The 16,129-nt window shown below is 55.1% G+C and overlaps 1 protein-coding gene across 1 annotated transcript; it reads left to right on the forward strand.

Annotated features, from left to right (window-relative positions):
• Positions 1 to 7,766: 7,766 nt before the first annotated feature.
• On the forward strand, positions 7,767 to 15,885 carry VOLCADRAFT_108324 (uncharacterized protein). The gene is made up of 12 exons (XM_002958752.1): positions 7,767 to 8,064; positions 8,559 to 8,688; positions 10,111 to 10,194; positions 10,768 to 11,043; positions 11,347 to 11,465; positions 12,619 to 12,817; positions 13,857 to 13,995; positions 14,124 to 14,160; positions 14,235 to 14,281; positions 14,629 to 14,768; positions 14,940 to 14,981; positions 15,282 to 15,885. The coding sequence occupies exons 1-12, from the start codon at positions 7,940 to 7,942 to the stop codon at positions 15,372 to 15,374; spliced, it is 1,431 nt and encodes a 476-aa protein (XP_002958798.1). The 5' UTR covers positions 7,767 to 7,939; the 3' UTR covers positions 15,375 to 15,885.
• Positions 15,886 to 16,129: the final 244 nt, after the last annotated feature.

Raw genomic sequence — 16,129 nt, forward strand, 5'->3', positions numbered from 1 at the left:
CGGCAGCTTTATCGTACTATGATACGGCCATTCGTACAATGTCTGCACTGCATCGCTGGCTCAGCTGAAGCCCCGAAACCAACCCAGCACCTGTGACCTGACCTGTCTGCCGCTGACCCAATGACGTTGCTTGTCAGCGATACGGTACCCTACCACTTCTACCCTCGTCACTCCCGCAATAATGCTGGTGTCAGCTATGATTAGAGCTGATAGAGTTGTCCCAAGGTGTCAATAGCTAGGTTAGCGGGTGCTCTGTATGTGCCAGGCAAACAGTAGGGTGGTGGCCTCATGTGTACGGTGTCATTTCCTTTCCTTGCAGCCACTTAGGGTCACCTCGTGATGAACCACAACGTCCCGCCTTTCTTTGCTGGGAGACAGGCATACTCAGTTTCGTTGCGGATAGGCTGGAATGTTTGAGTGTGGCGGGTTGGCAACAGTTTCACTGCTCATGAGGGGGAACATGCACATGGGACCTAATGGTCACCTCACCCTGTGCAGCAGCCTGCAAGAACCTCAGAGGCACCACAATGCAATGCTCCCCTGAGTGGCTCAACAACCGCCGCAACCACCAACTCCTTCCCTAGCTACTACAAAGTGTATGGATGGCCTGTGTGTTACTATGACATTTCCTACATGAGGAGACCCACTTGACCTTGTTGCCGTTACCGTAGTCAACAGCCCAGTACTTTAAAAAACCATGCGCCAGCGTTACTGGTCCAGCCTTGCTTATATAGGAGGTCGAGAGTCAAAGGCCGATAGCTGCTGCAGCAGCATCACTACAAACAGTGGTCGCATCGGTGGCAAGGTCTCGCACGACTGCACGATTGGCGAATGTAGTGATTGTGGCTGATGACAGAGGCTGATGACAGAGGCTGGCTAGCGGCACCTCTGCAGCTGCAGATGTTGACACCGCTGCAGCCCTGCCGCTCTCACCACCTCCATTGGCAGCAGTGCATACAGGAGGTCATGATGGTGGCGCTGTCAGCGTTTGACAGCAGCACGCTGATGTAAATACACTTCCATACACTCACAAGCATACCCACAATTGCCCAACTTATGCCCTTTGCCGCCAATCTTGTCCAGTGTGCTGCTAACCAGGTGGGATGCAACCACAGGCGGGTGCTCCAACTACTTGCTTGTGAACGTATGGACAAGTTCACTTACCTTTTTCTCCGGGTTCATCGGGCACTCCGCCACTGGAAAGTGCTTATTTTCTCCATTGCGGAGGCAAAGGCCATATTCCCTGTGGTAGTTATGTTGCGCCTGCATGCAGAACTTGTTCATCCACTCTTCCGGATTTGGATCCTGGCCACGCTTGCCCAGCACCGACCCACTGTAGGATACCAGGTTACTGTCTGGGGTCCGTAAAGGACCGCATCTCCAAGCCGTTGTAGCTCAGTGGTAGAGCGTTTGTCTTGTAAACAAAAGGGCCCTGGTTCAATCCCAGGCTGCGGCATATGGCATGTTATCGACAAGCTCAGGCCCTCGTACATATGGCAAACGCTCAGGTCCAGTATTAATCCTACACGCTCTTCAGCATAAGAAAGTCCGGACCATCAATGTCAGTGTTATACCTTACAAACTGGATGATTTATTAAACTTATGAAAAGGCAGGGGTAGCTCGAGGTAAAAGTGCATAAGTAGGCTGAATTATGCACACCTGAACGCCATCCGGTGTACGCGTGTTGACTGAGACTTACACGTATCAGACTATTGTGTACAGGAGAACTTATCGAATGTGGAGACGTCTTCGATCTACTATTCACGGCTGCAGCTTGGAGTTCATCCAGGAACCTTTTGTAATCAAGACAGAAGATGCGGCACTGCACAATACTACGGGGATGGGGGGACCAGACCAGACCAGCATAACATATTCATGCCGTACACGAATGCATGAACACGGAAATGGCACAGTAATAATCCTTACTCTGCATTGGTTTCTGCAAAAGGACCTTAGTCCGTATCGCTACGATTACAGTACGGCCTCCTATACGCTTCCGCCATCTGAGATTCCCTTCCCTTCCGGGATTTGCAATGTCCTGTTCAGGTCCCCCGGGGGCAGTGTTGGCCATCGGCCTTTTGGGGAAGCTGCTGGCAGTAGCAGCAAGGAGCAAGATGCCGTACGGGCTGTACGGACTGCCGGAACGGAACAGATGGCAAGCTGTATGGAGGGTTAAATAGCAACAGACCCCCACGCCCTCAGCGCCGCTTCGGCAGTTGCATGATGTCATATTCCGCCAGCTCCCCCAGCATGAGGCCGAATAGCGAGTCCAGTACAGTACAGCACAGTATGAAAGATAGGGGGGCAAATGCATTTCCAAGGCCACCGCAATCAACATTAGCAGACTTTCGCTATGCAATATTACTTGCTACGGAATAATCACCACAGGCTCCTCCTTCTGTACATCCGTACACGTTTACAGGCGCCGTACATGGCTCCAGAGACGTCCGACACCACTGCATGATCATTACGGATCGAGTGGTGGGTGATTGGGTGGGTGAGTGTTGGTGACAATGCCGGTTGGTCTGATTGTGGTGTACTGTGCTGCTGGGTTGCTGTTGGAGCCTGAGACAGAGACTGGGAGCATGGTCGAGGAGGATTTTGAAGGTAATCGTATAACGTGGCGGGTTGAGGGCAATGCGTGTGTGTGTGTGTGTGTGTGTGTTACATGGTTGGGGTGTGTGTGACCCCATACCTGTAAAACTACCCATACGAGCCGAAGGCCCAATAATATATAAACGCCTAAAAGCCACGGAGACTAGGGGGGCGGCTTTTCAAAGCCGAAAAGGGGCTCGGCCCCGGTGCAGCCACTTGACCCCGTTTAATTCGCAGGGCAATACGTACGGCATAGGAGTGCAAGCACAAAAACGCCGCCATGTTTGGAGTACACACTTGTTATTGTAATTCTCAAACAATAAAGGTCGGCAGACTTGCTATGGCGGCGTAGACCAGCGTAGACCTGTCTGGACTTCTTCCCCTTTAGTTCTTCATCCCCTTCATCCCCATCGTCGCAAGCGTGCAGCCGCCATAGCATAATCATTATTGACGGAACAGTTAGCCTTCTTGTGATGCGGCAATCCGTAGAATGACATACACACAAAGCGCCTTGAACTGTCAGATAGCAGACCGAAGGGCCGTCTGGCTGGCAGTTCAAGGCGCGCAAAAGTGTCCGTGCTTCATGGACCAATTGTTGTCCGCTCCCAGCCAGAATGCATTCGGGGATCGTTCCAATTGCACACTTTGAAGTCGGAATGCAGCGGCAAAGCTGATGGTGTGTCGCAAAGGCACACTTCGTTTGAACTTGGATTGAATGAATGAAGAAGAGAATAAGAAGGACAACAATCAAACAGGCACGACATGCTAGGAGGGAGGTGCTTAGAGCGTTGCCATGGGTCAACAACAGCCCCGCCCTCCTCCGCGCCCTCTGCGGGGGGGCCGGCCGCGGCCGCGGCGGATCGGCTGGTCAGGGGCCGCCGCCGCCGGCGGGGACGCGGGCGGCAAGGCGGCCGGCGGATGGGGGCTGCCGACATGGCCCGCTGTGGGGGCTGGCACCTCCGCCTGCGCAACGGCCCGACCTGGGCGGCCCCGCCCTCCTCCGCCAAACTCGGAGCCATGGATTGTCGCGCTCCGATTTATCTGGAATTTCTCCTTTGGCATTTCGATATAGAAGGGATATAGCATTCAAACGCTATTTTTGCGGGGCGAGATATGTAAGCCACTGACTGACTGACTGACTGACTGACTGACTGACTGACTGACTGACTGACTGACTGACTGACTGACTGACTGACTGACTGACTGACTGACTGACTGACTGACTGACTGACTGACTGACTGACTGACTGACTGACTGACTGACTGACTGACTGACTGACTGACTGACTGACTGACTGACTGACTGACTGACTGACTGACTGACTGACTGACTGACTGACTGACTGACTGACTGACTGACTGACTGACTGACTGACTGACTGACTGACTGACTGACTGACTGCAGTGAACCCGGGGGGCTCAGCCCCCCGAATGGCGCTTCGCGCCCGGGGCCTCGCCCAAAAAGGAAACACCGCACTATCAGCCCGAACTAGCGCCCAAAGGGGATAACTGAGTTTCGGGTGAGCCCACATACGTTCCAACATCCTCGCCAGACGTGCTGGCTCCCATTTCATGGCCTCCAACATGCTCTGTTGATGATCGAATCCCTCTTCAGCACGAATATCATTATAGGCTGGGCATTCCAATAACATGTGTTTTTCATCCTCGATTCGGCTATTAGTACCACAACAGCGGCAAAACCGCTGCCCCCTCGGGACATGGTACTTGCCTCTTCGTGCTCTGTTTGCCTCCAGAGCCCAGCAACATAAACGAAACTGCATTAGCTTACGATGTGCTAAACGGGGAATGAAAACCTTAGCATGTGTTGGCCACATGACGGCTGGGGTGTCGGCTTCCTTGAAGCCGGAAAAAGGGCAGAGTCCCCCTGCATCCGTACAGGCCGGTTGCTAGGGTAGTGTCAACGTGGTGGGAGCTGTGCTTGTTGCAGCAGTGCTGATGCGGTGGGAGCTATGCTTGTCAGAGCGCGGGAGGCAGGACGCCGGGGCTCATAACCTGTTGAAGAGACGGTGTCTCCCTGGAACCTAGCAGACATGGCGAAGAGTCATTGGCTGTTACACGTAGTCGGGAGGTCCACGACCTGCCACCGACAGCCCCTTGCTTGGGCGTAAATGTATGAGCCTGAGGTGCCGTTACCGGCACACAGCAGGGGCTCGGCCGCCAAGTCCGCGGTCCAGGCTGGATGCTCAACGCTCAGCAGACACAATCGCAGCTTGCCAGCCCTCAGCCTTTTGGCTTTGCAGTCTGGTGCCGCAGCCATAACACACACGGAAAACAGCGCCGTACAGCACCGTACGCACTGCCTACGGCGCCCCTTCAGGCATTGACCCGCCAGCTCACGCGCCCTTGGCGGCCCCCTCAAAGCCTAGCTCAACATACTTCCCCAAAGCCCGCAGCACTTTCATGTGCTGTCCTATGTTCATTTCCGAAGCGCCAGGCTTCAGCAATCCGCCCCACAGCCGCCGCGGCACATTGCCATTGGCCAAAGTAATTGTACAAATGAACAGCATGCGTACTTCATAGAGAAACGAAAGCAAATTTGTCGGCCTGCTGGTGGCAAGTCGGAAGGCCCAAATTGCGGGCAAATGGTAACACAAGCTGGGTGTTCGAGTTATCATACGCCGTAATCTCAGAATTTGATTATGAGATACGCGGCACCTTTTGCGGTTAAATTTAGCCCGAGAGGCGTTGATGTGGCTTTGGCCTCGGTCAATGGAGGCAGCTAAACTTGTTTGTGCTCATACGATTTTTGTTGGCTACAGGCGAGATACCTTGCAATAGAGAATGCAACATATTACCAATAACGCGTTTGAGCCGGGCGAGGTATTATGTTTGGTCTTACACACACACACGGCCACACGGACATGGGCAATCCTACAGGGTGGGGCCCCCCTGGGCGCTTCACGCTGGGGCCCCGCCCCAAAAGGGCAGCCCCATCCAGGGCTTATACTTCGCCATTTGCACTCCCGGTTGCTTCCCATCTGATGGGTACTCCTCTGGCAAGGCAGTCAGACGCGTATGGTCCCAGCCCCTCACCAAACGCTCTCTCAGTGCCGTTATCATTGCTCCTTCGGGTAGAGGCCTACCAGTCAACACGCTCCTTTACCCCCATGACTTCTTGCGGTATTCCGCTCCAACCGCTCGACCTCTGCCAGCGCAAAAGGGCCCCACGCCTGGCAACCATAGAACAGAATTGCTCAGACTTGGGTTGCAAAGCACCGCATTCACACGTCGGGGGCAAACAGCTTCACGTGCTCATGACACTAGGCCTACACGCTTATCAAATAAACCCACGTGCTCATGACGCTAGACCACACGCTTATGAACACTAGGCCTACACACTCATCTCATAAGCCCACGTGCTTTGTCAGGTAAGCCTACACACTGGCAGAGGTTAAGGCCTGACTTCTGCTCCCAGTCGACCCAGTCGACCCGGGTTCAAATCCGCCTGCCGGCTCCTCGGGTGTGTGAGGAGTGATGAAATGGGAGGTGGCCCCCCATCTTATGGACGGTGTAGGACGTGATAATATCAACTTGCGAGCTGACCAGGAACTAAGTTGATGCGCCGTTGATCCGCTAGATTTGGTTGGATGCTGGTGGTGAGTTGCCGAACCCAACGAATACATTCTGAAGTCGGATGGGGTGACGGATTAGGGTGCCCCTCTAGCAGGGGAGAGCAGGGACTGCCCCGGGAAAGGGGGCCGCTGGCGAAGTTAACCACCCTGTAACAACATACACACTTCCTGATAAAGCCTCCAACTTTATGAATGCTATCCACCATGCTTGCCGATAAGCCTCCACACCCTACCGAATAAGGCCTTTCCACTATTTTTCACACCTCCGTGAAGCTGATGGCATGAAATGACCTTCTTGCTAGGGTAGACTTTGACATTCGTTTCACAAGACCCTCGACAACGTGGTAGATGGTCTCCCTATTTCCCTGTTAATAATGCGAAGACCTGCTAATATGGCCTCGACGCCGCTGACACCTTCCTCCTTGACTGACGCATGTCATGCCATGTGTCATGTTGTCATGTCGTGTGCAACTGAACACCAACTGCAGCCTCATCCACTCTGTCTAAGAAGTGCTGCGGCAGAGTGGAAAGCATGAGATGAAGACCTGGGGAAGATGCCAAGTGGTGAGCAATGTTTCCTTCCCTTGCCTTGCTTCCGGTCGCCTGGCATCCTTTCATGTAATGGCCTTTACACGGGCTTTTGAGGCCGGGAAGGCCGCCACATACCTGAGTCACGTGGCACTGGGACAAGGGCCCCCCCCCTTCTTTGGAATAGGAAGATGTCAAGATTATGAACCAATCCTATGGATGCTTACTGTGCATGACAAGGCTGTGCTGAGAAAGTGAGCAGTGGCTGTCAAGGGTCTGGCTGGGTTTGGTGACGACGGTGGTGGTGAGGGAGATGGCGGCAAGGGTCTGGGTGTTAAAAGGCTGAGCGGCCCTGGCCATGGTGGTGATGAAAGTAAGGGAGATGCCAGCAAGGGCCTTGGAGGTGTTTGGATTGTGTTGTTGCTTGCAGGCTAGGAGGTGACATCCATGGGCTTAGCGGCTCTGGAGACTTTGGTGGTGAGGATGTTGGTAAAGCCTGGCTAGGGGATGGCAGCAAGGGGCTGGACAGTGACAGGTATGGGATGTGAGGGTGAAGGCGGACTAGAAGAGGGTGGGAGGGGCCTAGGTGGCACGTCCAGTGACCCAGTGACGGGACTGGTTGGCACAGTTGCAGCTCGCAGCAGGTGGGTACCGGATGTGCTGGGGCCCGATTGGCTGCTGCCGGACGGTGGCCAACAGCTGCATCACGGTGGGCACCAAGGTGGTCGGAAACCAACAAACGGAGAAGACAGCAGTCAAATGGATATGCAAGACGCCATCTAACGTATCGTCTGCTCGGGCAATCCAGGAGTAACCAGGATTAGCGACCTGCTCTTCAAATCTTTGCGTAAACGCGATGTTATGAGGATTACGTGTACTCGTGGTTTAACATACGTCCGACATGAAAGCCTCTAGCAACGGATTGATTATAAATAAAGAATGAAGCCAAGGGTCCCATATGTCAGACTCATAGGTCTCCGAAACCACTATATTCTGGCGCGACTTCGGTACTTCGGGTAACGATGTTCTGGTTAACATACTTATCCGCGCATCCTAAGAAGTATTCCATGCTACGTGCGAACCCTAAGGATCTTCAAGGGAAGCCGAACTGCGTTACAAAATCAGTCGAGGCAAACTATTGGGAAAAGGGTTAAAGTCCAAAGGTTATGGCAAAAGCTATTTAACAAAAAAGTGTCACGCTACGTTGTGTCCGAGTCCAAAAATGTCCACGCTGGGCTTGAAGCCTGGTCAGCCGCGTGCCATTGCCTATGCAGCCGATGGTGTTCGCAGCGACCTACGCCTGCTCGAAGTGGATGAAAAGCTGCTACAGGAGATTATGGAGAAGGGGTAAGCGTTTCCTCAGTGCGTATCCTCTTAAGCGTCCAGCACCTGCTTCGTTCCGCAAACGTGTCACTTCCTCGTTTTTATAGCCTGAATGCGCGCTTGGCATACCTTCCCACACGGCTCCCACACCATGACTTTTCAAACCCCCCATCGATTATGTAACGAACGGCGGTGCATAAACCTCGGTACCTAACACTCGAGGCCACTTCGCACACAACTTGTCAGTTCCAGACTTACCAACTGCCTCCACATCCCCGCATCCTTTCCCACCAGCCACCGAGCTCGTCACACAACGTCACAGGGCGTGACCCACTTTGCCTCCTCTGGGTTGGCCCTAGGCTTCCTCCTCCCTATCTCCGTCTCCTCACCCTCGCATACCCACACCCTCAAAGCCCCTTCGAAACCTCCACCCCGTATCCCACAACTTCACTCAGATCAGCTTTGTCCTTTCTTTGTAATTAACCTCGTCCCCCAACACAAACACATTATACCTACAGGGTCGTCATCAAGGGCGGCGAGGAAGAAGAAGCCGTACTCGTCACCTCATGCCGTACGTACAGCATGAAACTCGTGGAGACGACCAACTTACAGTTGTTGGTGGGCCCGGAAGAGGAGGAGGAAGAGGAGGTGAGTGCGTGGACCCCGGTGGTTGGGGGCGTAGCGGCTTGCATGGGAAGGGTTAGGGGGATCCGGCAGGTGAACGCCTGTGCGATATTGAAGCTACCTCTGTCGTTGTAATTGCTGTCGTGTACCCTCCTCGCCACTTCCTATTCATGGCTCAGTTCTGTGGCACGTGCGCGCGCACACAAACACACACACACACACAAACGCGCACATGCAGAGAAACGCACACATGCTGGGCTGGGAGGGGGAGGGTTAACCTTTGTTGGGTCTGGACGGAAGGCTTTTCGAGGGGAATGGCTCGCCTCACCACAGGTTGCGGCAAGGCAGGGGCAGTGGAGGGGCTTTTGAGAGGTCGCTGCTGTAGGGGGCTTGGGAGGAGTCGCAGGCGAAGGGGGGGCTGTAGAGCAGACTGAGGGACGCTGCGTGTGAGTTGTGCCGATGTGGTGCTGCCTCAAAGCCCCGTCGGTGAGCTGATAGCTGCTAGCCTAGTCCGTGCCCGCGCATCGCCGCGTGCTTTCGAAAGGGGGTTAGCGCCGCGGGTTTCTTGAGCCCCGCCCGCTTCCCCGCGGCGTGGCATCGGGTGAGAGACCGAGCTTTCTAGTAGGGCCTCGTGCCTTAGTAGAGAGGGGTAGGGTCTGTGCGGGGTTGCCCGTTTTTTTTCTGTCTTAGTGAACCCCTACCCCGAGAGCCGGATGAGGCCGGGGTTGAGAGGAGTCTTGCACTTCCATGGTGGAGCCTTGACTCGTGAGAGTGTGTGGCGCCTCATCCCCCCTCCCGGGGAGGAGAGCGGAGCTAGCGGACCTGAGGTTCTCGGCTGCTTAGGAGGGGGAGGGGACAGAGGCCCCGTCCGCGGGAGAGAGCTCAGGCGGTCTTTCCGTTGGGGCCGGGTAGCAGCCCCTGACCAGCCAGTGTCGTCAGGCCCGGTCAGATACTTATAACCTACGTACGTATACACACACGCACACGCTGTGTATGGAGCGTGTTCAGTCTACGCTTATGGGCAGGATGTGTGTATGTATGTACGTAGGTATGTATGTACACTCGCACGTGCACCCGCATATGCAGTGTGTCCACCTTCCTTTTCCCCTCTCTTCCACATCCCGGGGGTTCGGGACGGAGTACGCTGTCCATTTACCAAGTAATCAAATCAGTGACGGCGCCTGCTGACATATTCGGCCACCCTGGAAGCGGAGTACGGAATCCTACTTCCGTACCGTGCATTATGTGTGTCTGGGTGTGCGTGTGAGAGTGTGTGTGGGAGGGTGTTCCCCCTCCCCGCCTCTAGTTTCATGAGGTCCATACCGCCTTTCTGGGGCTGCGCGCAATCATGTAGGTTGTGTCGGTGTTTTCCTTGTCGTGTGGGTTCCCCCAGTTAGGTGTACGGATGTGTTTCGTCCCCCTCCACCCCCCTTCCCCCCTCCTCAGTTCTTCCCCCCTCCTCAGTTTCGCTCCGCTGCTCGCCTCGGGGGTCCTGTGGCAGTGAACGCCACCAGCACTTCACATATAGAGGTATGTACGACACGGCATGTACTGCGCTTCCCGCTGGTTTTGCTGCTACTCACTTGCCGTGTTAATTTGGGAAGAAGCCGAGCTTGGGGTTTTCTGGCGTGTTGTGTTGTTGTGGTGTAACACCGCGTGACGCGTGGCGTGCGTGGCTTAAGTTACAAGTTGAAGTTCCGAACTTTTCCGAATTTCCGTTCGAACGTTCCGTTCCGAACGGAACTGCACAAGTGCGGGGGTGTCCGTACAAGCCCATGGGGGCCCCGTGGTTGAGTAGTTTTCTCTCTCTGATCTCCCCGGGGTAGTTACCGTGGTGCGGTGCGGTGCGGTGTGACGTGATGTGATGTGCCTTTCCACTACCTCCTGCTCCCCGTTTCCCGAGTACGGGAAACAAAGTACATTCCGGTTCCCTTCCGGGACTGCCACATCCGCTCTCTCGCACTCACAGCTCTCCGGGGGGGCCCCCGGCCCGCCTACTGGCCACTCTTTCCTTGGCATCAGCTTCACTCGTTCACGTGGGGTTCGTCTTTCCCCACTGCTCCCTTCCCTTCCACCCTCTCCGGGGGGACCGGGGGGCTTCAGCTGGTGGAAGTGGCCCCCCGATTAGATCCCATAAGGGACTTGATTTGGGCTCATCCGTACGGCGTTGAGGACGAGCAACCTGCGGAAGGGGCTGGCGCGGAGACGGATACGGAGATGGCAGCGGCGGGTATTGCGGACCTGGACACGTACATCGAGGGGGGGAGGCGATCGACAGGAGCCGCGGGGGCAGCAGCAGGCCGTGGAGGAGGAGGAGGGGGAGGAGGAGGAGGAGTGAAAGGTGGTTACACGTTTGGGGAGCTGTTGGAGAGGATTCAGGTGTGGTTGAGCCGTTAATTCGGTTGTGGTTCGCCAGACACATGTTGCAAGCCATGTGGACTGGCTCCACCATCTATGCATGCAGTACATGCCGTACATGCAAGACGTAAAGATATAAATCGCTCGCTTTGGCCCTCTTCTATTCTCCACTAGTATTCACGGGGGCCCGAAGCCTGCAATACGTCGAAAGACCCGTACCGTGTCGTACTGCTCGTCCACTGCCCCCTGAGGTTTAAAAGACTCCTTCACTGCGCTTTGTTTTGCTCGTCCAATACGGCAAAAACCTTTCAACTGCTCGTCCAGGCCAGTCCAGAGGAGTTACGAAATGCGCTGGCGGCTGAGGGAGCGTTACAGTTGGCTGGTCGTTGGCGTGCAGTTGATCCCAACTACCTGGGTTCGCTGCTTGAGCTGGTGCTGCTTACGTGAGTGCTGGCGTCTGAGCGTGTCCGGGCTGGCTGGCAGGCGGCGGTTAGGGGTGTGTGTGTGTGATGCGTGTTCGTACTGACTGAGCAATGCAGCGCAAAGATGTGAGGGGTGCCCCTACCCCGGGGAGGAGGGGGAGAAGAGGTGGAGGAGGTGGAGGGGCAGGAAGGGGAGGAAGGGGAGGAGGGGGGGGAGGAGGGGGAGAAGAGGAGGAGGAGGGGGAGGAAGGGGAGGAGTCAGGGTTTTAGGGCTTTAGGGAAAGGACGAACCACGAACGAATGAAGCTGACGCCAAAGAAAGACTGATACACCAGAAGTTTGTAAGAAGTAACGAACCAGTCGCGACTTGCGAAGGAGTCCCTCGTGATGATGTAGTCATGAGGATAGCTGAAAACTACCTACCTAGCCGCCAAGACTAAAACAAAAAGCAGGAAGAAAGCAGGAAAACCCCTTTAGTATTCTAAAAGTAAGTTTAAAGGCGATGAAGAGCAAAGGACCGTAAGCTGACGTGAGCATAGAGAAAAACAGGTGATGTGAGGTGGAGAAAGCGTTTTTACACCGGCCTGGCGGCGGGGTTAGGGGGAAGAGGGGGTGTAAGAGGTAAGAATCCCCCGGAGGACTACTCGGGGCAGCACACGCCCTCCCGGGTCGGGGGTAGGGGATAGGGCCTAGGGGTGAGGGCTGTGAAAGGGGGGGGGTCTCAGAGCTGGGGGGAGGTGGGGGGAGGGGAGGGGGTGGGGGAGGGGGTGACGCGAATATTACCCCATTAGCAGGTGCCTTTCCGGGGCTTGCTGGGGTGTTGGACGCCTTGCTCTTACTTACCATACATATACATATACACGTACATATGTGTGTGTGTTACATGGTTGGGGGTGCGTGACCCCATACCTGTAAAACTACCCATACGAGCCGACGGCCCAAGGGCAATACTACAACGCCTAAAAGCCACGGAGAACAGGAAACATCAGCCCAGACTAGCGTCCAAAAGGGGTAACTGAGTTTCGGTGAGCCCACATACGTTCCAACATCCTCGCCAGACACGCCTCACACCCCTCTCTACACCCCGTTGGCAGTAGTTGTCCTCGCATTGCACGTCTCTCTACCGCACCCTATTCCCCTCCACACACACACCCCACCCCGCTACCCACCCCAGTGCCCAGCAGGAGGGTATGCCGGTGGGGTGCCTGCGGGAGGACGTGTTGGTGGAGTCTTTGAGACAAGATGGATACCACCCTGACGTAGTACGGCATTGTCTAAGCGTGTACGGCAAGTCAGCGGTGGGAGCTGAGTCCGATGGGGGCCCTGGTGGTGCCCGAGGTAATCCCCGCGTGTGGTGCCTGGATGAAACCAAGGTAAGGCCGTTGGTTGGTTGAGGTGGTTGGGTAGTTAGGGTTTTAAGCTCAAAAGATGGGAAGGGCAGCGAGGGGGGATGAGGCTGCGGAGAGGCAGACTTTGTGTGTCTGTGTGTGTTTTGGGTGGGGGTGGGGGGTTATAGGAAGAAGCCCTTTTTCGCCCATGGCCTGGCCAGGCTTCCTTCCACACTTTCACCGGCCATGCTCTTGCCCCGCCCGCCCCAAACCCCGTATTGCCATCCCCACCACCAGCACCACCAGCACCACCACCATAACTTCCGCTGCACAACGAAAGAAGTAAAATTACATTTTGGTTGCTCTTGTCAAGCCCTCTCGTTTTGAAGCATGGGATTAAAACTGCGCTTTCTACACCCCCGTCCTTTTTAGGTATTATCATCTCTTTAACTGTAACACACGCACATACATACATATATGTGATATAATAACATATAGTATAATAACAGTAGCTGTGCACAGGTGCGCTCGTTGTATCGAGTTGTAGGTGTATGAAAATGATTATGCAAGGGAAAGAGAGGGGGGCCCTTTCCTATGGCCACGGCACCGGTCCCGGTCCCTCTTGTGTCGTACAACTGCAGTACTGTACAAGACTTGAGCTCGAGGGGCCCTAACCGCCAGTAACTACCTCCGCCCACAGCCCCCTTCACCGGCGGCCACATCCAACTTGCGTCCCCGCAGCCCTCAGCTCTCCCCCGGCATCTTCTCAGAGGACTCCTCCCGCCTTACCTCCCTCCCATCTTCTCCGTTCACTAACTGTCAACCGCCGCAACCACCCACAACCATCCCCCTCCCAGTGTGATGGTGGCCGCATGTGTATGCGGACCACAACAACCATAAGGCCCCAATTTTCCCTGATCCCCTCCCAACTCTCGTAAGGAGACCAGCCCCGTGTTCGCAGAGTAGCTTCATGCCGTACGACGTTCCGTAACTCCAGAAATCCAACTGCCAAGGCTTGACTGCCTGAACCGTCACCCCACGCTTGAATCGTCATCTCAACCCCCAACTGCTCAATCCCGCACAGGTGTGTGTCCATTTCGCAAGCCGGGTGATGGGCGGTCGTACCATGCTGCTCAACGACTTCATTGAAGCATGGAAACGTGCCGTACCGTACGGGTTGACGCCGTCCCTAGATATGCTGCGATCAGAGGCACTTATCGACGGTACGATACGGTCCCCTCGACCCCAACCCCACTGTCCACAGTAAACTCATCAGTTGATGAGTTTGCAGACTTCTTCATGTGCATGATTCGCCCTACTTCCTGTCTCACTTGCCTGTCGTGGTGCACAGTGTACGGCAATCCCGCTAACCCCCCGGTGGAGTGGGGGTGGGGGTTTAGTCTCCCGCCGCACCTGCTGGGACCTCTCCCCTTTCTTCTACTACCTCTCCCCCCACGCACAGACACGCACAGACACGCACAGACACACAGACACACACATATGAGGAGGGTTAGTTTACAGCTTTGGGTGTCAGCAGTTGTTTTTCATTCTTGAATTTGCTGCAGTCGTTACCCTCTGTGGGGAAGAGCCATGATTCTTCCGTGTTACCCCACTACCCGCCACTAGTGACCCCTTCCCGAATAGTCCCCCGGGGGACTCAGTGGCTCAGGATCTGTGGTGGCTGGTAGTGGGTAAAAGGCTCCCAGCTCGTTCATTACTTGAATTCGTTTCCCAGCCCAATCGGTGATGCTGAAAGCCTTTAAAATGGACTTGTACAGTGTAGGAGTTGCAGGGGAGGGTCTCCCCCTCCTCCACCTGCCACCATGGGGATATGCCCTCCCTATACCCCTGGACAGGTTCTGGAGCCGATGCCCGCATCAGCCCCTTCCCCGCATCCTCACTGCCGCGGGAGCCGGGGGAGAGGTTCGCAGCGCTGTTCCGAGTAAGGCCCCGCTGGGAGTGGACGCATATGGAGCCGTACTTGGAGGGGATGCAGGTAAGCATGTGTTGTGAGTGTATGTGTGAGTGCATGGAAGCTGGTTAGGATTTGGGTTCGTCCCTAGGGTTGCAGGACGGGCCAGAGCAGGATAGGGGGTTCAATCAGTGGAATGGAGTACATCAACCCCTTTCCTCCCTTCATATCACATGGCATCTTCGTTTTCACCAGGAGTGGTGTGTAAAAACAATAGCGGCGGTAGTAGAAGTGTTGGTGCGCATGGTTCCCCATGTCATGTTCGGACGACGACCCTTAACTGCCAAGCAATATGCCCTTCTACCTGGTGTGGGCCGTGCTCCTCTCTCCAAAACGAACGTCCTGCCATTTGAAGGCCAAGCAAGTATATATCCTGCTGTTTTGTGAATCCTTGGGAACCCCTCAGGCCCAATCTGTTTCACTTGGTATGTGATTTTATGGGGCCGATCTTCCTTGGTTATTGAGTTTCTGCGGACACCGGCAGTGAATTTCGTTGTGTGTTGTGCCCCCCAAACACACAAACTTGACGGCGTGCAGGTCCCAGGTCAGTCGGTGGAGGCCCTGCTGATGAGGTTCGCACGTGCTAGCCAACCCACACCGGACGCTCCCCTCATGTACTCGGCTAGATAAGCTTTAGACGGAAAATACTGACACGTGGACACATTCGATGGTAACAAATGTTTAGCCTAAGACGATCGGGATCGAACCGATTACCTATTAGTACCACGCTCTAACCAGCTGAGCTAAGGGGCCCCATTTTCCTGCAGCTGTACGACAGTCATCACTGCAGCAACAACAGCAGCAACAGCAGCAGCAACAACAGTCACAGCAACAGCAGCAGACGCGTTGCGTGCAACAGTTGTGCTCTAGGTCATTGGTGCACAGTGCATGCCGGGGTCCGGGGCTCACCTACCACGCCTACTGTACATATATTTGGGAGCTGTAGCATTTTCGTTATTGGGCTACCTCTGCAAGCCCGCCGGCTTCCAGATAAACTGGGTCAAGGGGTGGCTGGCTGCTGAGTGGGTAGCTGGCTGTCAAAGGGACTCACGCAGAGGGTCTAGCGAGCAAGTGACTGAGGATGGAAACCCACCCGCTATCTAGCTGGCCTCTGGCTTCTCTCTTTTAAAGTACCAAATCTATTTCAGCTGATGACCGGCATACGTGAGAGCTCAACATATGGGAGCTGTGCTGCTTATGCACTCCCGGCTGTGATCCCATATGTGTTGAATGCATCCAAGCAATTCTTGGTGTCACAGCTCCCTCACAGCACTTTTAGGTGGCTTCACGTGGCCAACGTGCGTCGACATAAGCTATAGCTTGTGGCACATGTTTTTTGGGGGTGGGGTTGGCATGAATGTCCCGGTGGCGTTGTTTCGCCGTAG

The sequence above is a fragment of the Volvox carteri genome (assembly GCF_000143455.1).
Source record: "Volvox carteri f. nagariensis unplaced genomic scaffold VOLCAscaffold_105, whole genome shotgun sequence".
Lineage (NCBI taxonomy): Eukaryota > Viridiplantae > Chlorophyta > Chlorophyceae > Chlamydomonadales > Volvocaceae > Volvox > Volvox carteri.

Excerpts from the sequence above, each read along its gene's own strand:
- VOLCADRAFT_108324 (XM_002958752.1), top strand. The coding sequence starts at position 7,940 with ATGTCCACGCTGGGCTTGAAGCCTGGTCAGCCGCGTGCCATTGCCTAT. Across the intron at positions 12,818-13,856 it reads GGTGCCTGGATGAAACCAAG|GTGTGTGTCCATTTCGCAAG; the intron begins GTAAGGCCGTTG and ends AATCCCGCACAG. Across the intron at positions 14,282-14,628 it reads GACACACACATATGAGGAGG|GTTCTGGAGCCGATGCCCGC; the intron begins GTTAGTTTACAG and ends ACCCCTGGACAG.